Below are 27,527 nucleotides of genomic sequence, written 5' to 3' on the forward strand. Positions count from 1 at the left end.
CCATCAAGACACGTCCAGATCAACTCCTCGGCTGATCTCTCCTCTGATCATTCTCCCGTGATAGCAACAGTCAGTTCAACAATCATCGAGAATACACCTAATGGCTCCATTCACAACCAACACACCAACTGGCAGCTCTTCAGAGAAGTCTTTACACACTCAACTTCAGCCTTAACTCCACTAAAAACAAAGGAAGAAATCGAAGCAGCCACGGAATACTTAAACACGAGCATAATAAACGCAATCCGCCTCTCCACACCGACAAAGCCATCTAGCAGCAAACAAGAATATCCCCAATACATACTAAAAAAAATAGCAGAAAAACGTAGACTAAGAAGAGTATGGCAGACTCATAGAACACCGGAGGACAAGCGCAAACTTAACAACGCAACTAGAAAGCTATCCAGAACCTTAAGAAACTATAAAAACGACTGTTTGCCAAACACTTGTCAAAAGTATTCAAACCCCATTCCCCCCAAGCCGCCGCGGACGTTACTGAATACCTGCACACCCCCTTCCAAATGTCCCCTCCTATCGAACCCTTCTCCTCTGCAGAGACTATAGAAACAATCAGTCGCCTAAACCCCAAGAAAGCAGCAGGACACGATCTAATAGGCAATAGAGCAATCAAGGAACTTCCCACAAAAGGGATAGCACTCATCACATCGATTTTTAATGCTATCCTTCGCCTGGAACACTATCCTAAGGCCTGGAAAATCTCATTGATTACCCTCATCCCTAAACCCGGTAAACCGATATACGAAACCTGCTCCTATCGCCCAATCAGTCTTTTACCTACCCTGTCTAAACTATTCGAGAAGATGCTCACGAATCGACTCCTTCCACTCCTAGAGGACGTGCAAACACTCCCAGATCACCAATTCGGCTTTCGGAAACAACATTCAACAGTAGAGCAAATCCATCGCATAACCCACATGATCAGACAAACCCTTGAAAAGAAAAAATATTGCTCAGCGGTATTCCTAGACATCCATTCGACAAAGTATGGCATGAAGGGCTACTATACAAACTGAAAAAGATGCTACCACACCCCTACTACTCCATCCTAAAATCCTGCTTAACCAATAGACAATTCATGGTTAAATGCCTAGACTCCACTTCCACAACATTCCCAATAGAAGCCGGCATACCCCAAGGTAGTGTCCTCGGACCCCTACTGTACTCCATCTACACTGCCGACCTACCTATATCAAACGATATAACAATAGCGACATTTGCAGACGACACAGCGTTATTAGCTACCCACGCAGACCCGGTAATAGCCTCATCCACTCTCCAGCGAAGTCTCGACTCCATGGAAAAGTGGTTTCACAAATGGGGCTTCAAAGTCAACGAAAAGAAATCCACACATGTAACCTTCACGCTCCGAAAACAAACCTGCCCCCAGGTCACCATCAACAATGCAACAGTTCCTAGCAGGGACACAGTCCGATACCTGGGCATGACCCTGGACAGGAGACTAACGTGGAAGACACACATCTCAGATAAAAGGAAGCAACTAAAGGACAAACTAAAAAAACTCTATTGGCTCACGGGCCGACGCTCCAAACTAAATATACAGAATAAAATTACCCTCTACAAGACCGTAATAAAACCTGTCTGGACCTACGGAATCCAACTATGGGGAACAGCAAGTAACTCCAACATTGAAATACTCCAACGCTTTCAATCGAAAACGCTAAGATCCCTAATTGACGCACCTTGGTATGTAACCAACGAAACAATACACCGCGACTTCAAGATACCCACCGTCAAAGAGGAAATAGCAAAATATAGCGACAGATATAGCAAAAGAATCAACAAACACCGAAACGACGTTCTTTTTACACGGTAAATTGTAACAATTTCCACGTTAGGTCGCGAATACTATGTTAAGAACATGTTTCTACGTACTTGCAGCATTTTTTACGATCGCTCTTTGATGTTGGCAAGTTAGAAGTAATATATCGACAAACACACGCAGTGCATGGATAGAGAAAATGAAATGCATCTCGATTTCTAAGCTCAGCATCGATTTATCTTCGTTGATCTGATCTCTTATTGAAAATTCTTATCGACAGGATCAAAAAAGCTAGACAAGACGCAGCACAAGGAAATGAAAACTAAGAAAAATCGAAGAACCGTGGGACGTAGCGCGAGGGAATGAGAGATAAGGAGAGCAAAGGATTACACACGGCTGAAAGAATGGAGCGATTCCGAGGCAACGATTGAAAAAAGTGGGGGCACCAACGTGCATTCGGAGTGTTGGCCAGCATTCACGTATTGCATCGTACGTAGAACGACTAATTGCGTTGCACCTGTACGAACGAGGCGCGCAAGCAAATTTAACTTTGTCATTTTCCAAACAATTGAAATTTCGCCACAGATCTTTCTTCCACTCTGTCTCGTCCACGTGGCTAATTTTCTTTTCGTTATCTGTTGCCTGTCGCACGCGATCGGTAGTTTTTAAATCACAGAAACCAGAAGCTGTTCACATGAGCCGAGGATCTATTTCCAGTTGGCAGGACTATGGACGCAGAAGTTGTAAGTGATTGACGATTGCCTTTCGTTGTTTCATTCAATTTCCACGTCGTTACTTTCCATCGATAATATACGCGTATGTTTTTTGTTCAATTCTTTAACGATTTAGCACAACCGAGAGATGTTCGTCATTCAGCATTGTGTCTGCGGTATCGGATGAATTATTTCGCGTTTTAAAGTATAAAATCACGCATGGAATAAATATATGTCACGTAGGAGATTTCTAGATGGAACGTTACAACGTGTGGATTGCGGATGTTCACTTATTTTTACGAAATTTTATATTCCAGAAGTTTACAGAATGCATGTAATACGCAGAGATACATACGATATTTAAATTATGCCGCTTACTATGATACTTAGTAGACGAAAGAAAATTCCCTTTAGATTCCATTCCATTAATTACGTTCGTGGAAATATGAAATTACATAAACATCTGTAGTCTAGTTACAAGGAAAGATAAAACGCGTGTAAAATATATTGCCAACAATTTCTTCCAACAATTATTGATAATTTTGAACATGAAACAGTATATATCTCGAACCGTAGTTTGTTCTTACGAATTCGTGTTCATGTGCTCGTTTGTGCTCATTACCCAGCTATCGTTAGAACTTTTTCATTGGTATTTATTCGTTTCTCGATAGTAGTCATTACATTCTATTAGCAGATAGTTAAGAATCCATGTGTGAACGCTGAATAATATTTGCGCGGTGTCGCGTAATACGTAGGGGAAAACTTTGAAATTAATTGAAGAATGGAAAAGTCGAAAGAAGGTGGGAGAAGATAAACGTGTATGTTAACGAGCCGATAAGAACGCGTGACAATCTTCTAGTCGAATAAAAATCAATATGCTTGGGAAGTAACTTCGAAAGAAAGATAACATTTCACTCGTTTGCAACGAAACTAATTGAAATTATTGTAGTTGTATCAAGTATATTCCCTCGAGTACATGTGAAAATAGAGTCAATCTAGTTTCTGATAGCTCTTTACAAATTCGTTAATAATACCAGACAGCCTATAAAATTGTGCGACAACTATCCTGGACTTCTAAATTGAAAAATATATTTCGTACTTTTTGTTGAAAGAAATGCGTCACATTTTATACAATTCTATCGTGCAGTTCTATTTAGTTGGAATGCTAAACTCGTTATTTACAGAGTTGCTTTAAAAGTAATATATTATATTCAAATGAATTTAACGCTTGTTTGCATTGTTTTACGCTTGTCCAGCATCTGCATTGAAACAATACGACATTCGAAAGAATAAAGTTGTATTTTCTTGAAACATATAATACGAAAGCCCAAATGCTATCAACGCTAAATGGTTTCATTAAAACATTTTCTTTCGTGTAAATCAATTTCCTCGTAAATTCCTGTTCTTGTAATGCCACATTAAACGTACATTGAAGTTATCGTACTAACACGTACATCACATTTTTCTTCAAACTACTGCTACATATAAAATAAACGGTATATAAAGACACCAAATTTACTTTATCAGAATATTTTGTATATCGCATTGATATAACAAATGACTGTTTCCAGTATAGTAAAAAGTAATTAGCATAAAGTTAGTAAAACTCGTAGCGTATTTCTAAACTATTAATTACCAGCAAGTCTAAACTTTTCTTTGTCTATTGCAATAATCCCATGCTTTCTGTACTTCAGATAGCCAAAGATAATTCGCATAACGAGTATTTAAATGGCAGCTTATATCAGAATTATTTTGTTTCTTTGCTGTGAGCTTTCTAACGGGTGTCCGCGAATATCAGGTAAAATTGCACGAGTTCCTCAGATATGATCGCTTAAACGCGTTCCCGTTGTCGTGAACATTAGTAAGAATCCGCATTGCTATTTTCCACGATTGTAATTGCTTGATTGTCAGAGACGTTCGTGTCTCTGAAGCGTAACCGATGTGAGTGCGCGGTAGTTGGCATTAAAAATTCGCTTCTTCCACGGAGCTGATCGCGTACATTTCCATTTCTTCTTCTATGAAAATCCCAATGGTTTATCCGTGTGTGGAGAAGTCGTGAATCGATGGAAGCAATCGGATTACGCGTAACACGAGTCGCGTATAATTCTAAGAGGAAACGTGCGATTGCAGTGATTATGTGACAGATGCGATGATTTACGTTTCACGTGCACGCAAGTGTGATTGCGATTTTAAGTTTGCATCGAGTATCAAAGTATTTTAATGCACGATACGATCACCTCTACGGTTTCAATCTCTTCATCAAAGTATTTCTTATCAAAGCATAAAGTCTAGGATAGTAATTTGAAGCAAACTGTAATATAGACATTGGTACAATAATTGTAGTAATTAGCAAAGACAAGCAAATGGCAATATTCTTATGGACGTTTTGCTCGAAGATTATGTATCATACACGTTTGATTAACTGTAAGCATTTGCACGAATTGCTTTGAAATTGACGATAGAATCTAAGCGATACATATGGACGAACGTATGAACATACAAATGTAACTGTTACGTTTCAATTACATTTTTCTAATATTTCACCTTCGCACTAAAAAATCGCTGAAAAATATTAACGAAATTTTGGCTTTAAACAATAATTCCAACTAGCGCTTAATGATACAAATATCAGAAATTCCTGCCAACAAACTAAGAGATTTAAATAAAGAGATGCAATTCTGTCCCATACTATGTTTCCTTATAAAGACTATTACCGACTTCGGCGAATTTTTCCTTTCGATTAATTTTCCCATTTACTGTTTGCTGTTTATTGAACTGCTTAATATACGACTGATATACGATAGTTTAATAAACGACTAGATGAACGTGGATTAGGTAGATTTTCAGTTTCGTTTTGTTTATCACGTTGATCACGCACCATGTGACATAACGTGTCACACAATCTTGCAGCGTATTATATCGCCGTGAAAAACTACACGTCCAATTCGCATACGTAATCCTACTGTTAGTAACCTTCGGCCACTTCGCGTGCGCTATCGTCGTTGATAGGTATATTTTTATTTTCCTTTAGTTGAAACGATTCAACGTGTTGAGCGAGCACACGAATTAGGTCAATCATAGTGGAGACGAAAATTAGTGGCGAACAAAGCAACGCAAAGTTCAAGCAAGCGTAGAACACTTCAAGTTAAACGATTCGAAGAATTTCATAGAACCGCGAATCGAAGTTTACGAGTATGTGGTACGTACAATTAGCAACGCTAACGAGATTAACTATGGAAACTAACGAAGGGAGAGAGGGAGGAGCACTGCTAATCGCAGCTGTACAATTTACAACGTCCGATTTATGCTCGCGTTTATGCCTGGTCGTAACGATTAGGACTAGGTCATATGGAACATTCAGCAGTTTAGAAAACTAAAATTGCTCAATACTTTAGTGAACAAGTGAACTTGATGCAAACGATAAACGTAGGGTATCAAACACTTTAGACGTATTGTAGCGTAGGTTATATTAATCTACAGTGCCACATGTCAAATTAATCTCGTGTCACTAATATCTCGTACTAAAGTGCTCGACGTAACGCATTTGCTATAGGGCTTTTTTATGGACTACGTACTTGCAGGTTTCTCGTCGATAAACTTGCTTGTGTATGTATTTATATATTATATATTATGTATTACGTGCTGTATGTTATATTGTAATGCAATATACAATATGTAGGCTGGACCGTTTAAATGGGAACACCTAAATATCTGCGTTATTTGAGGTTTTATGGGAAAAGTCCTTAAGACAAAGTTGAAGCATTTCAAGAGGCGCATGTTGCGGTTAAGATTGTTTTCTCCCGGTCATTTTTTCCACATATTTCAAGGTAATCTGCATTTTTAAAACGGAGTATTCGTTTGACTCTGCTCCCGGTACGAGGCTCAGTCTGGGACTTAAAAGTTTCTTGGGAAGCGATTAGTGATTGGATAGTTTCATCAACTAATGGAGTTTGGTCTAGTGGACAATAAAAGGTGAAAAGTGGGAGTAAAGACGCTTAAAACTATCTACATCGTGGGATGACTGGATGGGACGTCGGGAGAGACACCGGAGGATCCAGCCGACGGGGTAGACCGTCGAAGGAAGGAAAAAGAAGACAAGGGATGACTCGAAGATTGTCCTTTACTCAAAAGGGAGCTTGAAAGATGTCTCAATATTTCCAATTCCTAAGAAAAGCTTAAGAATAGAGAGAGGCTCATTTAAACCGGCGCGAAGTCCGACTAAAACTCAAAATCATCAAGAAGATAGAGAGAAATGAATGTGGACCCTCAAAACGAATCCACCGACCAAAGTCTACTTACTTTCTCCTAGCACCGAGAGAGTAAGGACACATAAACCTGTTAGGCTGGTCGTAAGGAGCAACATGTTTGAAAAATCAGAGGATGAAGATCGCTGGATATTGGAGAGAAGGATGAAGGAATCTTCCTCGTCCTCGGATAACGGGGAAAATCATTCACACTCTGGTCCAGCGATATAAGAGAATCAGTAAAGATACTGGAAGTGTTAATGATAAACACAAACATGATTAAGGATAAACTGGAGGACTCCTCCGTAAGAACTCTCGTAAAATTCAACATGAAAAGTATCAAACACCTCTAAAGCACGAAGGAATGGCTGGAGAAATTTGTGAAAAGGGAGGGCTTGTACAAAGGAGCTGAGAAGCCCAAACACACTACGAATGCTGCTACTCAAATTTCCCTGTCGTTTGGAGGGGAACAAAAGAGTGATAAAAGGGGATAAGTATCGAACGCGGGCACTCAGACCGATAAGGGAATAACTGAAGCAAGTTGGATATCGAGAAGAAAGGAGATCTCGTCTTTGGAAGGCAGACGAGTAGATAGAAAAAGACCCAGGAGAGGCGAAACTACATATGCGGAGGTTTGCCAGCGCGACGATGATTCTGAAGACGCAACTTCTATCAGAGAAGATACTGTGTTTGAAAAGGTAAAAATAGGAAAAAATGTACAGTGAATGAAGAAGGACCAGACAGGCACAGGACTGTAATGCTAATGAATAGCAGAGCCAAAAAAGGAGGCGTAGTAAAAGAAACAAAGTAGAAACAATGGAATCCTTGAAACTATTGCGGTTCCTAAAGCGGATACTAAAGCGGCAGTGAACGCTCTGTGTAACCAGACTCTGCCGAATGATACGTATCGTGCGTTCTGATCTTCTTTTCGTGTCAAGTGCAAAGTGCGAATTACTGATCAACGACGCTGTTGAGGATTTTGGATCTTAACAGCCGAAATAATGGCATAAGAACACTAAATTTACACCTAGAACTTATATTAAAGTAGTTATATGTTTATTCGATAAACGATTTCAAAGATATTCATCGATACATACTTGCACGTGTCATTACCTTAGACCTCATTTTATTCGATGTACATAAATGCGTAAGTTGAAAGCGATGGCAACTATGTACTCGACTGACGAAATAAGAAGCTTTCATGAACATGATTCTGATTTATCCATTCGTTTCTATTCGAAGATGGTATCCCACTGGAGGTATCCATCCACATGTTGTTTAGCAAATAAGTTAAAGAAATTTATCAAATGTCCAGCTGCACAAATTTTAAAGTACAAATTAAATAATACAAAAAAAAAAAAATAAAAAAAAATGACTCTGATCGAAGTGTCCAGAAGTGAGGATCCGTTTTCTGTCGTCTTACGTTAACTCGACACAATAATAACCGTTGGAGGAAAGGTGGCAATAAAGGACGATTGGTCTCTCATATCTTGACACGCAGCGTTGATAAAACTTCGACTTCTAGAGGCAAACTTCGACCTGTAGAAGTCGAGCTGTTATAAATTTCAGTTACGGAATTACCATAATGCATCTGGACATGTCACAATAATTCGAGTTATACCAGTCGTTTTGGCAGCCGAGTTGGAGAAGGCGATGAAATATCGCAGTAGACATCTTCGACGAGGTTTGCCAGCTAATGAATCTGAGCCGTGTTATAGACCAACATCAAAAACATTTTTTGGAGGTTTTCGAGTTACTGAATCTGGGTCGTATTGTAAATGAAACAGAAGAATTAGGTTCTGCTTGGGTAGTTAAATCCGCCCACCTCAAGGCTACCGGCAACCATTTTTCATTCTTCTCTATTTCGAAATCATCGAAAGGCATCCCCTCTAGCCTCTAAAAGCAGGATGCGTGATAATGTGGAATTCTTCCTCACTGAAAGCCTTACGGTGGCCTTCTCAGCTGCGACGGGGAAGCTCGGGGAACACTGACGTGTAATATTAAGTCTCTACTTTGGGCAGTATCAGAGACCACTCTTGGCGGAGTCAGTCTTTGTGGTTGCGTGTTATGGCAATCCGGGGCGTCTGCAGCTGCCGTAGCTCCGTAAGTCGTCTTTCTTCTGCACTGTAGTTCTTCAAGACACGGGCGTTTGATCAGAGTGACCCGCATTGTCTCCGACTGATATTCATCCGTACGCGGACTACTTCCCAAATGGTACTTGCTACTGTGTCGTCAGACTACTCGGTACTCTGCTCCGGTGTTTTCCATTAGTAACCGTTCGAGACTCTTTGCTCCGAGTTTTCCTTTTCACATCTTCGGTTCTATCTTCGTTGTTGCGCGGCCTTTCACATTTACGTACGCGTCATAACATGGTGATTTAAAAACGTTTTGTCAAGATTCACGAGTGCGTCATCGACAGGTTCATTAAAATTTCAAAGTTCACTAAATTTCAACTTCACTAAAATTAACAAATGCAAAGAAAGAAAATAATATTTCCAAGACATAAACGTTTCGTTGCAAATGGATGGAGATGCAATTAGTTTCAAAGTTGTTGTCAGGATTTGCCCATTAACAAAAAAGACTCCACAAATGCTTAGAAGTCTCTGCAATGATATTCACGCGAAAGAAAACTGAAATGCATCTTGAATGTACAGTATGATCGTGAAATGCTTCCTTGTTATCTTATACGGAGCAGTTTCCTGCATTTTTCAACGAAACAAACAATTCTATAACGTTATCCCATTAGTGCGCGTGTTTTAAGTATTTTCAACTCCTTTTTGCTCACAGGCACTGACACCAATCACTCTTTCTTTCCTTCATCATCTCTTCTAACCGTAGGAGAAATATTATGAAAAACGTGAGAGAAATTAAACAAGAAATAGCAGGATGATTTACAAATTTCTTATATATGTACAATTGGCCTTAGTTTTCGAGATATTCGCAAGAAGTTGTTGATACCACGCATTAATCAATACGATGTCCTTGACAACATATTAAAAATTATATTAGAGATCGGGAGCGGGATCTTTTTTGTAGATAAGAATTTTTATCTTATGTTAATTAACACAGTAACAGTACGTCGTAACAACATTTATCATTTCTTTTTTATTTCTCTCTTAATTTTCCTTTTCACGGAAATGAATGTATAACATAAATAAAGATGCATAATCAACGATAGCACATGCCGGCGCAATAATTGTCGGCAAATATCGGTGGGACGATTGTCGATGGTTTCAACGGATCGGCAAATAAACATACTCGGTGTCGGTGAAATCACGTCGATGAAAACATTGTCGATAATATCAAAACAATTCAAGTATACGTTTTTTGAAAATACTGAAATTTCCTAAATTTCTTCTAAAACAAATATTAGAACAACGTGTATTAATTATTTTGATCGTCATCAAAATATGAACACAAGTATAGCATAAACATTACTTGCAAACACTGCATATAAATATTAATGTTAATACTGAGCGTATCGAGTATTAATTACTTCGTTTTATTACGTATGTCTCATATGTACTATGCATGCACAGAGTTGTCAGATAATTACTGCAGGATATTAAACTCGACTATGTGAATCATAATTGATAGAGAGGTGAACAGATTCTAAGATATAAACAATTGTCGCTAACTCTGCAGAGTCACAATTGTAAAATCTGTTTGCTATACTATACTACCGGATTTTTCGATAATGACATTTATCTTTTGGATACTTTACTGGTATAACATTCGTATAATCACAGAGATCAAAATGTATAACATCGATGATGAAAAGTATTAAAACGAAAGGATTTCCAAACATAAAGCAAAGTGTAACTTAGAGTCGTTGAATGTTATCTCGCTATCCTTTAATATCCGTACTTGAAATGCAAATGAGATCTCAATTACGTTATTCGTAACATGTGCTGCAGTTCTCACGAATAAAGAAAATTTCTAACAGTCGTTAAAAAGTTCCAACTGAGAAGCACTGATTCGTAACTTCGAGCGAAGTTTCTTGTATCGTTGGTGTCGTATGGAAAACTAGGAGGAAGCGAGTATTGCCGGTCTTGAAAAAGATTATGCGAATGGTAAAGTTAATAGCTCACCAGTAACGTGTAGTACGTATATGGTGGACCTTGAGGAATCGTTTCTCGAGCCTATTTACGAGAGTATACAGCGGTCTACCTGGAACGTGTGTGCACCGCGAGAAATCAATTCCAGCGACGTCACGTCACGTTCGCTCCGAATGTTATGATAACGTGAATTCGTCACGATTATGACAGCGTCTACGTCGTCTCGAACTGTCGCTGTTATTTCTGAATATTGATCGTTCACGTAACATCAGGTCAACAGATGCAAATTTCAAGTATAATATTTCTATATATATAATATATATATATATATATATGATAAACATGAATATATATGTATTATCTACATATATATTGCATGAGATATATATCATGTTTTATATTATTTAAATCATTTATCATTTGGCAGAGAGTTCTAGAATTATTCTTTATGATCTTGTATCTATGTTTCGCTTTTGGAGGACGTTGGTATAGTTACAAAGTATTTCTGACAAATTACTATATTTAATTCAGAGAAGCTATTTATAGAGTATAGCTGGCGGAAAAGAAATAAAATAATTTGTTTTTATCGTAAGTTGCGTATGTGTAATCTGTCATACGATAATCAGCACACACTGCGATCATTAATTGTGATTAAATTGACACGAATGCGAGTACAGTGACGTATCACTGTGATTTTATTTATTTTATATCATGGTAGATGTAAAAAAGTAACGTATCCTTAATTTTCCGCGTTCTCCTGTGGTATGCAATAATTTTGCGGCCAAACAAATTGGAATTTAAAATAGTGAAATAATTAGATTCAATATTTCGATATTTTTTACATAAATTGGAATCGAGAAATGTAATATCTGTTTGTTTATCGCGTTGCTATATTAATATATACAATTTACTAAATTATTACTATCGTTGTTATACAATTTTGGGGCTTCTGTGTTAGTCGTATCTAAAAGGAATTATTCTTTGTGAATGTCTTTTTACTATTCCAACTATAGTCTTTGCAACGAATCGAATAATACGGATATTGTTTATTTTTAACAATAACAATAATTAAATTAATATTTCAAATTATTGTTATTAATAACAAAAAAAAAATTGGCAAAAATCGCCAAAGGATTAGTCAAACATTGCGTTGTAGCCAAGAACACGTGGACCAAAGGAACGAATTTTATGTACACGAAAGACAAATAGCGTCCCTTTTGTTTCAGACTAATTTGATACGAGATTGTCTTTTAGCTGTTATTTGAAAACCATTTAAAATTTGGTAGACTATATTAGCTGCATTTACGATAGTAGCGAACAGTTGGACAGGTAGTGGATGATCTGACCCTTGTCGCGAATCATTCATCACCAACTATTTAGTCCCAACTATTTGGTAGATCAAAAAATTGAGGGGATGTGTAGATACCACGTGTGTTTCAATTTATGACAATATGCCTAACTGCGATGCTGGCTAAACGTAGAGATATAATTCCTACTTGACATAACTTACGCCCGGAAATCTCAGATTGTAACAACGATATAATAGAAACACATAATTGAATTGTTCAGCATTCATGGGCCGTGCACACGGTCCAATCTGAGGCTACAAATTGTACCTGATTTTTCCAATTTCAAACATTTCAATGATGCCAATAAATTCTGTCTATTCAGTTATTTTACTATCTTAATTGAGTGATTTATCGCATATGGAATTATCATATATTCGCGTCTACGTATACCTGCATCGTAATATTATTTTATTTAGAGGCTTCGACACTTTCGAAGAGTTCACATTTTTCAAATGATTCTTGTAGCTCAATGCATGCCACAGTTCAGCGGCGGCCCGGTGCAATTTATGACTTACGATGACATGGAATATAAAAGAGGCGATGGTTGGTTCTTATCGTATACAAAGATAGCAGGAATCATCGTGGTCTTTATTATCGGTGTCGTAGCCGCAGGATTTCTCGGATGGTATATCAATTCCTTACCAAAGAAAAGGGTAAGTAACAGTTAGGTACATGAAATATGGAAATCATAGAGTCAATCCATTATTTCGTTTCTGGGTAAAGTAGATTTTTGAAGCAGGATCTGTCGGTGATAAGTTACCAACTAACAATATGTAGGGTACAGCCTCTCTTATCCAAACAAACAGGAAAATAAAACTGTTCCGATAATGAAATTTTCAGATAATAAAACAGTCACTTTCCCGATATGAAATTTCATTCGCTTGAATACAGATTAACCCCTTCCCGTGCTTTAACGAGTCTGACTCGTGATGAAGATTTTGGCCCGAACATGAATGAACGCGAACAGACAGTCAGGGGCCAAACATAAACATCGTAATATATATATATTTTTCTTTTCTTTCCATTTGGATGTATTTTACAGTCAATTCTCATCGAGAATATAAGTCAATTTTTCTAGCGTGGTACTATGTCGCAAATACCAGGCATGTAAATATGAAACCGGAATTTTTGTATAGAAAATACACGTTTATCGTGTGAAAATGATTAAAAATATTTTATTCAAAGTATTGCCCATCGCTAGCTATACATTTTTTCCATCTGTCTGGCAATCGGTGGATGCCACGTCAAAGAAACTGTCGCTCTTTTGAGGCAAACCAGTCATCGAGCCATTTTCGTACATTTTCGTAAGAAGCGAAGTGCTGGTCAGAAAGTGCGTGTCCCATCGATGCAAATAAATAGTAATCGGACGGAGCCAAGTCTGGTGAGTAAGCCGCGTGCGAAAGTATTTGCCAACCGAACGCTTCGATCGTTTCCTTGAACGGTTTTGCTGTATGCGATGGTGCATTATCACGAAGCAAAATTACTTCGTGTCGCCTTTTTTGATATTCTGGTCGTTTTTCACGCAAAGCTTGATTCAAGTCGATCATTTGTTGTCGGTAGCGCTCGGTATTAACGGTTTCGCCAGGTTTTAACAGCTCATAATAGATCACAACCTTCTGATCCCACCAAACATTGTCTTCCGTCCATAGTGATTTGGTCTTGTAGTCGATGTCGGTGGTTAGCCTGGAGCTACCCATGATCTTTTACGCTTAGGATTCTCAAAATATATCCACTTTTCATCGCCAGTCACAATTCGGTGGAGAAATGACTTTCTTTTGTATCTGGCGAGCAGCATTTCGCAAGTGGTTTTTCGGTTTTCCTGCTGTCTTTCATTCGGTTCATGTGGAAACCATTTTCCCACCTTCTGGATCTTTCCCATGGCTTTCAAACGTACGGAGACGGCTTCTCGTGTCACGTTTAATCGATCAGCGAGTTGTTGTTACGTTCGAGCGTCATCCTCGTCCAACGATGCTTGCAATTCGCTGTCTCGAAACTTTTTCGGTGGTCTTACACGTTCTTCGTTCCTCGCGTCAAAATTACCACTTCTGAATTTTTTAAACCACTCAAAGTACTGTGATTTACCAAGAGCATGCTCACCGTAAGCTTCGACGAGCATTCGATGCGGTTCTGCGGCAGTTTTCTTCAAATGGTAATAGAAAATCAATGCTGTCCGCAAATCGTAGTTTCCAGGCACAAAATTTGACATGTTCAACGCTATTACAAACTACGCTGTTGTATGAAACTTGTATTGTTCTGAGTCGAAAATGTTTGTGAGATGTCAACAAAGACTTTTGGCATCAATGACGCAGTTTAGTGACAACTACATTATCAGCTAGGGCCATCTATAGACAAATTCCGGTTTCATACTCACAGACCTGATAATAAGTGTTTATGATTTGATTCTAATTGAATCTAGTGATCGTAATATAACGGGCACGGGAAGGGGTTAAGATCAATTGGTACTTTCTTTAAATATTTATGGAGTCCAATGGAGTATGTAGGTCACAATTCTTCTAACGTAACATTCTTTTTCTACTTGGAACCGTCGAAGCTTTTCCGAATGTTACGAATCTTACGAATATTTTGGCACGAGAAAGCATCTGTTTTATTAGTATTTTCGTTGTTTCCGATAAAATTGTATAAAATCGTTATTATTCTCGTTTTTATTGCAACGAAACCATTTCATTAGATCGGTACAGTTAATATTTTTCTGCCTACTCAGGAATTTACGTGTCTTTAATGATCCTCAGATCACGTCTTTATTTATATATATATATGTATACAATACATCATATTTAAGATGTAACGTAATCGAAGAAATAGTTTATAACGGTAAATATAAGGAAAAATGACAAGATCGCGAAACAATTTACTTATTTAGTATTTTGAAAATACCGTATCCGGAATACTATAATAAATATTCTACGATTAGTATAATTTTGTAACATAGATTCTTTAGAAACATCGATTTTCTTATAATCAATCAAGTTGGGAACGACAGCTGGAAAAATCGAGTTGTAAAATTAAACACAGGATTAATAATATTTTCTAACGACTAATCTCAGATCTATAGAAATATTTAATATAACTTTTCAATAACTATCACGATTTAGTGTGACATACTAAATTTAGTACGACCTAATCATAATCTTCAACGAAAATTAAATATCTATTGACCAAAATCTCCATATCAGCAGTTGCTCGAAACTTTTAATTTAATTTTTAATGTCACAAAATTTCTTTCTCTTAGCCATACGAGATTCTAGACTTGCAGAACGATGGCATCGAGGATACAGACGATGTTGACGAAAGTATTTCACCTTTCATTCGTCCCTTGAAGTATCGCCTCGAATTAACGCCGATTATCGACATGAACGGCCCATCGAGATTGATAGGCCACGTGTACATCGATTTTCAAGTAAACGACACGATAAGTTTAAATAAACTTTCGCTAAATGTGAAGAACATTACGGTGACTAGTTATAAGCTGTCTTTGCTGGATCTGGAGGAAAACAAGAAGCCGTTAAGGAAAAGACGAAGAAGGGGAACCACCGACGTAATTAATAACGTTAATCGAGGGAACGATACAACTTCTGGTAACGTTACTAACTTTAACAATTTTTACGTTTATAGAAATACTGTGAATGAATTTTCCACGTTTACAAACTGGTCGTTGTATCGCAATTGAATAACGGAACAATTTGTTTCGCAATTTGTACATTATCATTATAGTTAATTACAGGTATTTCGCGTTTACGTTTCACGAGCATTTGCAGCACTTGAATTATTTACATTTTTCTTTTTACCAGAAGAACGTGGAAAAAGAATATTCAAATTCGACAGAAATGTTTTTAAATTACCATTTAAGTAACACGTTGTTTCTTTCTAAATTTAGAAATGGTTCGAAGCTTTTGAAATATGAAATTTATTGTGCAATATTTGCTCGCATTGCAGTGCTAATTATTTTGTTTAAACTATCCTAAGGTCCTACGATGAGCGTTTTAATATATTAAAAACAATTAATTCAATAACGTTATTTTATAAATGAATAAATAATATCCAACCGTGTCATCCACTTACAGTTTCACGTACTATGTGTTCTATAGAAAATGACGTTGTGATAAGCCTGAGCGAAAACGAGACACTGGTATACGACGAAAATGTTACAAACTCATCGGAGAACAGGTCCTCCGACGAAGAAGCCAACGTTACATTGTCAAATTACGCTTTGGTTTCTGACACTGACAAAATTGACGACTCAAACGTAGATGAAATTATACAGTTCGAATCTGTGCCACCTGCTGTATCTCCCGGAAACGCATCTTCGCAAATACAGATCACACAGTACGATATAGACGCGGATAAGGAAGTTCACACAATTTATTTAGGAAGTCGAATACAGCAAGGAATTTATCTGTTGGAAATCGAATATGACCTGTTAATCGATGAACATATATTTTTCATTGGAAGTTACAATTCATCTGGCGAAGGAAAGTAAGTGTTACGTACGTCATTTATTTTCAATTGGTACTTGAAAAATAATTAAAAAAATAGTTAACGAAACGTAATTCTTTAGATATCTGTTATGTCATGTTCCCTTGCTTCTTCCACGATTTAACATTTGCAGGATTTTAATAGATTTACGAGACAAATTTTTGTAAAAGTTTTGCAATATTTTCCTATTTTCATATTAGATGGCTAATGGGAACGAAATTGAAGGAATCCGGTGCTCGATGTCTGTTTCCGGTTTTCGACGATACGGTGAATAAGTCGGTTATTTCCGTATCCGTGGCACGTCCCAAAGAAATGACAGTGCTCTCAAACATGCCCCTCAGGAGTTTAAGGGATACGTAAGTAATTCACGTCATGTCTTTTCGCATGAAAACTCGTAAATGAAATCGATCTTGCCTGATGACATAGTTAAATTAAAAACAGAAATCTGATATCATATGTGAAAAAGTTCGATAAAGAAGCTTTCTTTATGTAATACATTTATAATTTATAATTATAGTTGCACGATAGAAATGTTATCGATCGATTTGAGAAAATGAACTCTGCTCTATTTATTATATTTTATTGAATACTCTGATAAGATTATTAATATTCAAGTATGAAATAATAGGAAAAGATTTGTAGCAACTTGTTTTAATTAGAACTTCTATGCTGTCAGATATATATCGTGCAATTTTTGTCTGTCTTTCTCGTTCTTCTCATTTTTAATTTATACACTTTCAGTTTATAGTAAAACATGTGATAATTGACACGAAAACATGGCAGAAAATACACTTTACGTGAGATACGTAGTTTAAAATAGAATTTTCGATAAATTGATCAATATTGGAATTTTTCCTGTACAGTTGAACGTCATTCAGTTTCAATTTTTTTTTGTTAATTTAAAGAACTATCTTTACGTATGAAATTTTTTATCATTTATCAGCAGAGTGCTGATATTTATGCAAAGTCATAACTTCATGGATATAATTTAAAAAGTGGAGCCTTTTGCATGAACAAATGTTCGTGAACACTCCGCTATTTTTTTAAAAGCTATTTTTCTAAGCTTTTCTAAAAAATGGAACCTGGACAGAAATTTACCTATTAATTAAATATAACAAACACTATACTTCGGATATTTGATTTATTTTTGTGTATTCTATGCATTCACCGACCTTCAAATAATAAAATAATAAATCATAAAAATCCTACAGTTTCTGGTTTATCAGAAATTAAGATATTCATCACAGAGTCGATCGATCTCGTTTTTCAAAGTCTCCCTTAAAAATAGAAATAAGATAAATTGTTATTCCCGTTTTAAGCTCGGACAATTCGATGGTGGTCGACACTTTCGACGATTCTCTGCCTATTTCTCCGCACAATTTGGCTTTCGTAATGGGCCATATCGAAGCCATGAACACGACGTTCGTAGGCGACACCGAAGTAGTTGCAACGTTCTGGTGTGAATCGAACAGAAGCTCAGAGGAGATTTACCTGTTCGACAAACTCGACTCAGTTGTCGTTAACTTGATCGACGTGTTTTTGACGTCCTACCCCTATCCTAAATTGGATGTAGTAAGCCTGCCTCCAGGGATCGACGAGAACATGGGAAATCCTGGATTAATTGCGCTGAAGTAAGAGCTATTATTGTTCTTCTACAAGACAAACGTTCCTTACATCTCCTACGATTTATAATTATAATCAGCTCGCACATATACGTAATATCAGCGTATTAGCTCTATTACTCATATAATTAGAACCGTTGTTTTTCATTCAGAAGACTATCAATGTGATTTTTATAATAATACAATAGCGTGCTTTTGCAAAGTTATTTATTTAACTTCGTTTAGTAATAATAGTAACTATGGAAATACTGTGTACATCTATATTAAACATAATCGCAAAATTTCAGGAATAGTATGACAAAAGTCACTCGAAAGATCGTATTTTATTTTTTTATTTTATTGTGAGGAAGATTTTTAAGACTTTTCCAAAGTAATAACTTGCAAATGACGAGAACGTACTCGTAAATATAGTTTAATCAATTCCATTTACACTACCCGCTAGACCTAAACGCTAGATTCATTTGGTATTCCAAATTAAGCATATTCACTTATTTATAATACTTATAAATTATATTTATCTATAATAAGTATTAACTTATTATAAATAAACAGCCATGTCACTGCGCCACGCCAGAAAAATTACTGAAAATTCTCAACGCGAGAATTGTAATTTCAACAAATAAATAAAAAAAAAAATTCCATTTACTCAGTTCAATGAACGAAGTGATATTATCAAAGATATAGTCCTTTGCACACTTTCAATTACGTCAATTTTGAAGCAGGGGCGCGATACAATAATTTTTTGTTTAAACAACCACCTGCTAATTTACAATCCGTTTGATAGTTCAAACAGTAGGTAAATCTTTCGGGCTACCTTTGGCCAAATCTTTGGAGATTTTACCTACGTGATGCAATAAATAAAAGCTATTTATCTATTTATTTAGTAGAAAGTTGTTTTAAATGCTTTAATCCTCTGTTTTCTTCTAACTTCGTTTCTTAGCTATAAAACAGTTTTAGCGTTTGTTAACTTTTTTATCAAAGTGACGCGATATGCTTGTTCCTCTCTCTATCACATCATCCTCCTTCTCTTATTCTTCCATCAGAAATTAAGAAGTCTCGTTAAAAGTCTTATTGGATTTCTTCATTATCTCTATTTATTAGATAGCTGATAGATGTCAATTATTAGGTGATCCCATAAGTTCGTGCCGACTTTTGTGTATACATTTCATGTGTCGATTTATAAACATACGGCGATAAGGGACCAATGCACTTGAGCTTAGCTGATCGAGAACAGGCTAGAGCAGATTTTCGTGGGTATAAGATCGTAATATAGCGAACACAGTGACTTCTAACAGTAAAAAATCACGAGTGAAATGCGTATCCATTTTCGACATCTCGTGTTATATGAATTTCGGAAAGGAAGTTCTGCAACAATTGCCACGAAAAACATATGTGCTGTTTACGGAGAAAATGCGCTTTCATCTCGCACCTGTAGGAAGTGGTTCCGACGTTTTAGAGCTGAGAATTTCTGTTTAGAAGACGAGGAACGCTCCGGGCGTCCTCCTCAGACAGACGAAGATAAAATTCGGGATCTTGTTGAAAAATCACGAAGTTTGACAGTTCAAGAGATGTCAAATGTTCTGAAAATACCTAAGACAACGATTCATGGGTGTTTAAAAAAAATAACATATATAACCGCTCGAAAAACGGCACGAACTTATGGGATGACCTAATATTTGTCTTTGTATCTGCGATAATACACCGCACAGAATCCCTTATTTCGCCATTATTTAATAATTAACCTACATTTTTATCGAGCATTTTTCACCAGCAATGTAATCGAAGGGCGCTTAAATGTTCAAGGCAGTCGTTGTTCTACACCAGCAAGAAATCGCCACATGTCACGAAAGCCGACGCTCTGAAGGTCCTGATCAACCTAGTGGGACAGCAATGGCTCGATGAATTTACGAATGTGAATCGAACGGACGCGTGGATCTTCGAGAGTCTGCTAGTTTACATCCAACACGTGATCGTTCAACAGGCAAGCGACTAATTTCGCATCCTCGACAAACACCTTGGCAAACCGTTGTAATAGGATTCCATTTTCAGATAGACTCGTCATTGGACTTGAGCGACTCTTTCATCGCCGATGTCCAGCTGCACGTGATGGAGATCGATGGCTATAGCGTTTCAAGACCTTTCCATGAAAATGCCAATTATCATCTGTGGCAATCTCTTAACTACGAGCACGCGAAAGGTAAACCGGCTCGATGTTAGTCTTAAGCTGCGTCTTCGCTGAGGCAACAACGAGGAACTTTCCGTTACCTGTTGTTGTTACACGTTCCAAGTAACGACAAGTAGCAGCAAGTAGCGAAAACTATACACTTTCAAGAGACATTCGCTTCATCTGCACGCGTTGCGCACGTGTTTCTTATCTTTCGTTCATCTTTGTCACTCCAAACGGAGACGAACAACGAGCAGCAACTTTTGTCACCGGCAACAGAAACGCGGAGGAACATGGAGGAACATTGTACAACCAACAAGTTCAAGAAACGCGGAACATCGACAGAGAGGGCCGACTGACAGTCAGAGGTTCTGAGTCTGTCGCTTCTCTCAGCAATTACTGTTACACATGGTGATAATTGACTTTACTTGCTGACAGCCTTAGCTATACAGAAACTACCTTCTCATTTTGTGGTATTAACGCGTGCTGCTGGCACAAACGCGAGAAAGACAGCGATGAAGAAATTAGACGAGAACTGAACGAGAAAATGAAAGTAAAGGGAAACCGCGAAAGAAAGTGTTCCGAGTTGAGCAAATAGGAGTAGATAGCTCGTTGGGGAAATTGTAAGAGGAAAACACGAACGTAGAAACATCAACGGAAGATTGGTGGTTGTTGCTTTAGTGAGGACGCAGCTTTAGGTTGCAGGATATCGGGTAGATCTAATGCCTCTGCATTTTTCGTTGCTTCTTGTAGGTGCATGTCTGATACGCATGTTGCATGGCGCGATAGGCGATACCGACTTTAGGAACGGCTACAAGAAACTGATAACCAGGTGGTGGGTATATTATTGGCGAGGAAATGTTTTATGCCTGCAATGGATCGATGGATGGATCGTTTTGATTAATAGCGATTTATTAAGGATTGACGGCTGTATCGAATTGAAGCTAATTGCGATTAATCATCTTCCTCGTGATTATCCGGTTTTTCATTTACATATGTATTTCCTCTTTTTTCATTCGCGTTTTTCTTCGCTCAAATTCCTGCATAATTTAATAATTACGTCTTTATTGCTAGTAAATATGGATAATCAAGATACTATCGAGTAGTTCTACGAGATTTCAGCGGAAGCAATGTAAGCGATGATAATTTTATTGCTCGTTCTCTGATCTTCTAAACTGGGTCGGTTTTTCCAAAATTGCGAATTTTTCTAAGAAGTTACAAATCGTTTAATTGCAGTGATTTTTACTCCAGCAATTGTAAACAAAGCACAGCTGGTTTCCGTGGTGCGCAGACATCGATACATTGGAAAACAAACTACAGTTGAGATCGTTTCTACAGAATTAAAAATTGCTAGAAAAGATGTCAATTTTAATCGAATCGATTTTCACTCTAGCGAATGTAAATAAAATACAACGCGATTTTGATGTATATGGAACGATGCGTTGAAAAGCGAAGGTTTGCTAAGACAGTAGATTATCAGATAATAATTTATTCTGCCAGATACGGATATGATACGCAGGACACTGATAATCTTTCGCGACGAGTTAACTCGTCCTTCCTCTCTAACAGGTCGACTAATAGAATCTTCAACGTAATAAACGACGTTTTATTATTTGATCAGGAAGCATAACAACACGGATATAACCGATTTCATGAATATTCTGGCGGAAGAAGCAATGGAACTTCCGTCCGGAGTTTCTTTGCAAGACACGATGAATTCTTGGATTTCTCAAGGTGGATATCCATTTATAACCGTCGTAAGAAATTACGAAGAGGAATCCGCCACTATTTATCAGGTATACCGTAGCAAATAACATTGTATTAAATCCTATGATTATACAACTTTGAACGGTTTATGCTGTAAATAAGGAGATAATTTAAAGAAAATTTACTCAAGTTTAGACGTAAGAGTAGAATGAAGGACGAGCTACCGAATATCATAAAGTAAACGAAATGTCAGTAATGCCGTGCAATTCTCATGTCAGAAAACACGAAATCTTGTAACAGGTTATTAATATAAAATCAACTGCTATTCGATTGAATGAATTAACTATCGCGTCAAATGAAATTAAATGAAATGGAATTATTCTAGCGCTAATTTTAGAAATTTTTGTTCACCAATGATAGATAATAGATAATGCAATACGCCACAAAATTGAATACGATATTATACATCGTATGAAGGCAGAGATTTTGTTGCTAATATTCTAAATCTATGAGATTTGTTGTTTTAACGAAGTAGTTCTGATCAGGTGTGAGAAAGTATTAGGAATTAAATAATTCTTTTAGGAACAATTTGCGCTCGATCGTCCATTCGAAAGTATCTCCAAATTTTGGCACATCTCACTGAGTTACGCCAACAATAATAGTAATTGGTCGTCACCTGCTACGATCTGGTTCCCACCTGAACCTAAAATTACGCTGGATGGCATTGGTTCCAATGAATCTTGGGTTCTTTTCAACGTAAATAAGACTGGTATGTGGCAAATTTAACTACGATATATATTTATTATATTTTATTGAATACTCTGATAGGACTATCAATATTCAAGTATGAAATAATAAGAAAAGATTCGTAGTAACTTGTTTTCATTATAATTTTTATACTTTCAGATATATATTCTGCAATTGTTGTCTGTTCTATTTGTTCTTTTCATTTTTACGAATATCATACTGTCAATCTGCGGTAAATATGCGACAACTGACACGAACATATGATCCAATGTCAGATATAAATATTTTTTATTTTTCACTCTTTCTAAATTAATCTTTCACGTGAGATCCTTCTGCTGAAAACGAGACCAAACGTGGTATAAGTTGAGTTATATTTGCTTATGGATACACGTACTTAACTGTTACTTATTAAATAAACAAATATGAGCCGAGCTATACCGCGTCATTTTGATCGAATAAATGGTACAAGATTCATTTATAAAAAATATAAAATAAGAAAGTGTGATTTTTGAAACTCTAGCTTAGCTTAGATCTCAGTTTATCGCGAGCTTTCGATAGTTGCCAAACCTTCGGCACGTCTAAGATCTTAGCTTGCAGAAATAGAATCGTTTCTACCTTCTGTGCAATTATCGAATTTTTTCTTGTATTTTTACACGTAAAATAATCTTCTTTTCCTCGTCACGCTGTGAATTTGCCAGACACTTTGCTTCGTAAATTAATGGAAATAATTGTACCATTACATTTTTCAAGGTTTCTATCGCGTGCACTACGACGAAACGAATTGGATGCTGTTAAAATTGGCACTCACGGAGAATCACGAGCTGTTTCCGCCAGAAACCAGAGCATCGCTCGTAGACGACGTTTTTAGTTTGGCTGAAATAGGCTTGATGAAATATGACACCGCCTTTGAATTCATTAAATATATGCAAATGAAGGAAAGACATTACCTTCCTTGGGGTGCATTTATGCGACACATGTTCAAATTAAACAGGCTTCTGTACGAGACTCCGGTCTTTACTGATTTCCAGGCGAGTAACAATGTTGACACGTTACAAAAATTACAATTTTAAGCAAAATATCTATTATGTGTAATTCAAGCTTTTGAATTATATTTCGAGCTGAACGATTCGTCACCGCTCTGGTAGCATAATATTTATAATTAGACAGTTTTTAGAAAACGATAAAGTTGAAGTTAATAAAGTTAAATTTTAGGAATTCATAGCAAGATTCGTATCCCCGTTGTACAGCGAAGTAGGGTCGAAGTTGGAAGAAGGATCAGCACTGACAATGACTGCTGTAAAACTTGCATGCGCCTTCGACCATTCGCAGTGTCTAGACTGGTCGAGAAACGTTTCCGAGGTAGTCAATAGTATTCACAAAATGTAAGTTTCAGTGAACTCTGTTATGAATATAATTTGAACGTTCCTGTTTTCATATTTTGAATGTTTTAATTGTGCTGTACATATGAGATGAAAAAATGAGTCACTTTTGCAATATAATTCATGAAATTTTGCAATTACTGATTATGCTTCACGCAAATATACAAATTCGCTAGAATATATTTTTCGGCTAATCTCACGAACCTGTGGGAGCATTTTGATGAGAGTTTTACCATTCTAGAAATTATGATAAGGCTTAGGCGCGTGAAACGTTAACGCACGATAAAAAGGAAAAGAAAACGACAGTCGAAAATACACAGAACAACAGACAGTTTACGAATATTCGTAATGTAACAGCGATCTTGTGTTTCGCTGCGATCGTATTTAGCTTAGAATCGCTGCCACAATATATACGCATAGTAGGATAATTCAGCGAGCAACGTGTCAGAAATGTCGATAACCACGATTTCGCTGTGTGACAATCGGTGTTGATTCACGGATTTCAGAACGTTTATCGAGCCGATAGAAATTTGCGAAATTGTCAGTCGTATTATTAAAGAAGATTATATAAGATCCCGGACAAAGACACAGTTTTGTTTCTATGAAATTCAAAAACTCTTAATCATCTTTTCTAATTTCATTCAAATGAAATTTAATGCAGATCAATTTTTACTATGTAACATATGTGTCGTACCATTATGCCATATCCTTCCGAAATGGTATCGATCATAAAACATAAAGAAAGCGAAACGTTACAACAAATAAACCATCAATCCCTATAGTATCGCTAAAAACTCATCAAATTATTCTAAAACACAAATCGCAGTTAATATAAATGTGTGCAGAAAAGTGTGTATACATAAATAATCCCTAGGTTCGTATTCGTATGTCCTTCTGTCGCACATAATTATATGTGCATGTAATTATACTATTACATATTCGCTATACTAATATTTCTTTGTCTCGTATTTCTTGCTAATTTCTTTGTATATCAATTTTTCAAGGATTTAACAGAATGGAAATTGTTACAGAGTTCCTTCCTACATTCGTGACACGTTTTATTGCACTATCGCGCGTTATGGTACGCGAAGGGAATGGAACTACTTTATGGAACGGATAAAATCGACCGAAGATGAGGAGGAAAAGAAGCGTTTGTTATCGTCATTCGCTTGCTTCCAAACTCCTTGGATTTTACAATTGTAAGTGACTATTCACAGAATCGTAATTTTATCTTTGATTATAATCCTTAATAACGAATGACTATAAGAATAGTATTTTGAAACTTTCACGTCAAAAACATATACCTACATACGTGCATAAATTAGAATCTATCGGTGCAGGAAATAATAATAACATCTGTCATCTTTGTAACATCAATTGGAACGTAATTGAGACTTATGACCTTTACAAATTTAACAAACAAAAAATATATATGATATCACGGCATTCGAATATTTTTAGAAAATTGTGTATAAGTGAAAATGAGTGAAAATATTTATGAGTACTGTATTAGAAGTATTTGAAGAAGTATTAGAAGTACTTAAAGCTGTATATATTTGAACATTTTATAGTTTTTTAATTTGCATCCTTGTGTTTCTTATGTATCCTTTAATTTGTACCCTATTATTTATAAATTTGAAAAACAGAAAGTATATATGATATCATGGCACTCGAATATTTTTGGGAAATTGTATATAAGTGAAAATGAGTCAAAATATTTATGTTCATTGTATTAAAAGTATTTAAAGTATTTGAAGAGGTATCAGAAGTACTCAAGGCTGTATATATCTGAACATTTTCTAATTTTTTAGTTTGTATCCTTATGTACGTAATACTAGTCACGTTTTCCTTTGATAACAGTATTCTCAATGATATACTTCACGAGGAACGATTCGAGGAGGACGAAATGTCGGTAATTTTGAATGCATTTTCACAAAACCCAGCCGCGGCTCAAGTCGCATTTCGGTTCGTTCGAGCAAATTGGCAAGAAATTGCGCAAAGGTACTTCCGATTTTTGTTGCAAAAAGTTCAGTGTACGAAAAAGGAAGCGTAATGGCAAAATGACTTTCCCGATTTAGGTTTCTAGGATCTTATAAGGTATTGAAATCTTTCGTGCTGTCCATGATGAATGGCTTAACGACTGAACAGGATTTACAAGACGTAAGAAACTATTAGTATCATGTTTGCATATCTTAAATATTTTTTATCTTCTATACGAATTAAATTTTTGCAGCTTCAAATGTTCAGGGAAAACAATTACGATAGCATGAAAGGAACAAGATATGCGGCAGCGCTTGTCGAAGCAAATGGAAATTTCGAAACAACATGGTTGAAGCATTCTTTACCTCAAATTGAATCTATGTTAAAAGAAGAAACACAGAGATTTGCAAGTCCGTGAAAATAGCTGATAAAAGCGAGGGGATAAACACTTTCAAGAGTTGTATTTCGTGAAGCTGGACAAATAGCTTTTCGAAGGGTCACACGTACTTTTTACGAATTCCGGCGATTTACTTAAAATATTCGAGTTCTAAGCTTTTTTATTTCGCTTCATTTTTTATTCTCCTGAAAATGCAAACTTGAATTTTAAAATTGAAATTGTGACAAATCTTAAATTAATTTTTTCATTTGACATATAGAGATGTATTAACATATTCTCTCATTTATAATTTATTAATGTAACATATAAATCATTTCGAATAAATAGTATTGTAACTTTTTAAAATATTGTAGCGGATAGAAATAACTGTTTCTTTTCAATTATTAAATTCAAAACTCGAAATTTCTTAAGATAAATATCTTTATCAAAGTTATCTTTCTAATTAATTATTACGCTCATGCATAGACATAAATATATAATAAATATGTAATAATAAACCAAAACTAGTAAGAAAATATTATGAACTTGTGACGCTTATAGAGAAACTATATTAAATAGTCAGGAATATTTCTAAAATATCTTAGAAACAAGTATTACATTTAGAACACTGATTTCCATATAGAAATTATTTGCCTTTGAACCAGCAACACATTCTGTTAAACATTCTATAAAAAATCATGTATATATTTAAAAACATATCTTTACCCATTTTTGTTACAGAATATTAATTTATCTTCATGCGAAATATAAACATATGAAAATGAACAGATAAATTATGGAATTTGATTTCCGATATTGTAATCAAGGTTCTGACATTCATAATGTTTCTCAATTTTATGCGCCGTAGAATTATTGGATACCTATGTAATATA

The 27,527-nt window shown here is 36.2% G+C and overlaps 1 protein-coding gene across 2 annotated transcripts; it reads left to right on the plus strand.

Moving 5' to 3' along the window:
- The first annotated feature begins 2,286 nt into the window (after positions 1 to 2,286).
- LOC117242942 (thyrotropin-releasing hormone-degrading ectoenzyme-like) lies at positions 2,287 to 27,527 on the plus strand. 2 transcript variants are annotated; one of them, XM_033510005.1, is made up of 17 exons: positions 2,287 to 2,544; positions 12,631 to 12,818; positions 15,416 to 15,761; positions 16,272 to 16,659; positions 16,860 to 17,015; positions 17,979 to 18,290; positions 20,085 to 20,262; positions 20,331 to 20,478; positions 21,199 to 21,280; positions 22,067 to 22,241; positions 22,735 to 22,921; positions 23,650 to 23,927; positions 24,112 to 24,281; positions 25,310 to 25,477; positions 26,139 to 26,279; positions 26,357 to 26,438; positions 26,512 to 26,691. In XM_033510005.1, exons 1-17 carry the CDS (start codon positions 2,496 to 2,498, stop codon positions 26,674 to 26,676), a joined length of 3,213 nt encoding a protein of 1,070 aa, XP_033365896.1. In that variant the 5' UTR covers positions 2,287 to 2,495; the 3' UTR covers positions 26,677 to 26,691. The 2 variants fall into 2 exon arrangements, with proteins under 2 accessions (XP_033365896.1, XP_033365895.1); XM_033510004.1 differs by having other exon boundaries at positions 2,496 to 2,544; positions 16,248 to 16,659; positions 26,512 to 27,527.

The sequence above is a fragment of the Bombus vosnesenskii genome, unplaced genomic scaffold, assembly GCF_011952255.1.
Source record: "Bombus vosnesenskii isolate JDL3184/JDL3185 unplaced genomic scaffold, Bvos_JDL3184-5_v1.1 scf7180000016281, whole genome shotgun sequence".
In the NCBI taxonomy this organism is placed as follows: Eukaryota; Metazoa; Arthropoda; class Insecta; order Hymenoptera; family Apidae; genus Bombus; species Bombus vosnesenskii.

What these genes read in the sequence shown, in the direction of transcription:
- LOC117242942 (XM_033510004.1), top strand. Translation starts at nt 2,496, where the DNA reads ATGAGCCGAGGATCTATTTCCAGTTGGCAGGACTATGGACGCAGAAGT. An exon ending in CGGTCTTTACTGATTTCCAG is followed by an intron (nt 23,928 to 24,111) that starts GCGAGTAACAAT and finishes GTTAAATTTTAG; the next exon opens with GAATTCATAGCAAGATTCGT. An exon ending in CTGAACAGGATTTACAAGAC is followed by an intron (nt 26,439 to 26,511) that starts GTAAGAAACTAT and finishes AAATTTTTGCAG; the next exon opens with CTTCAAATGTTCAGGGAAAA.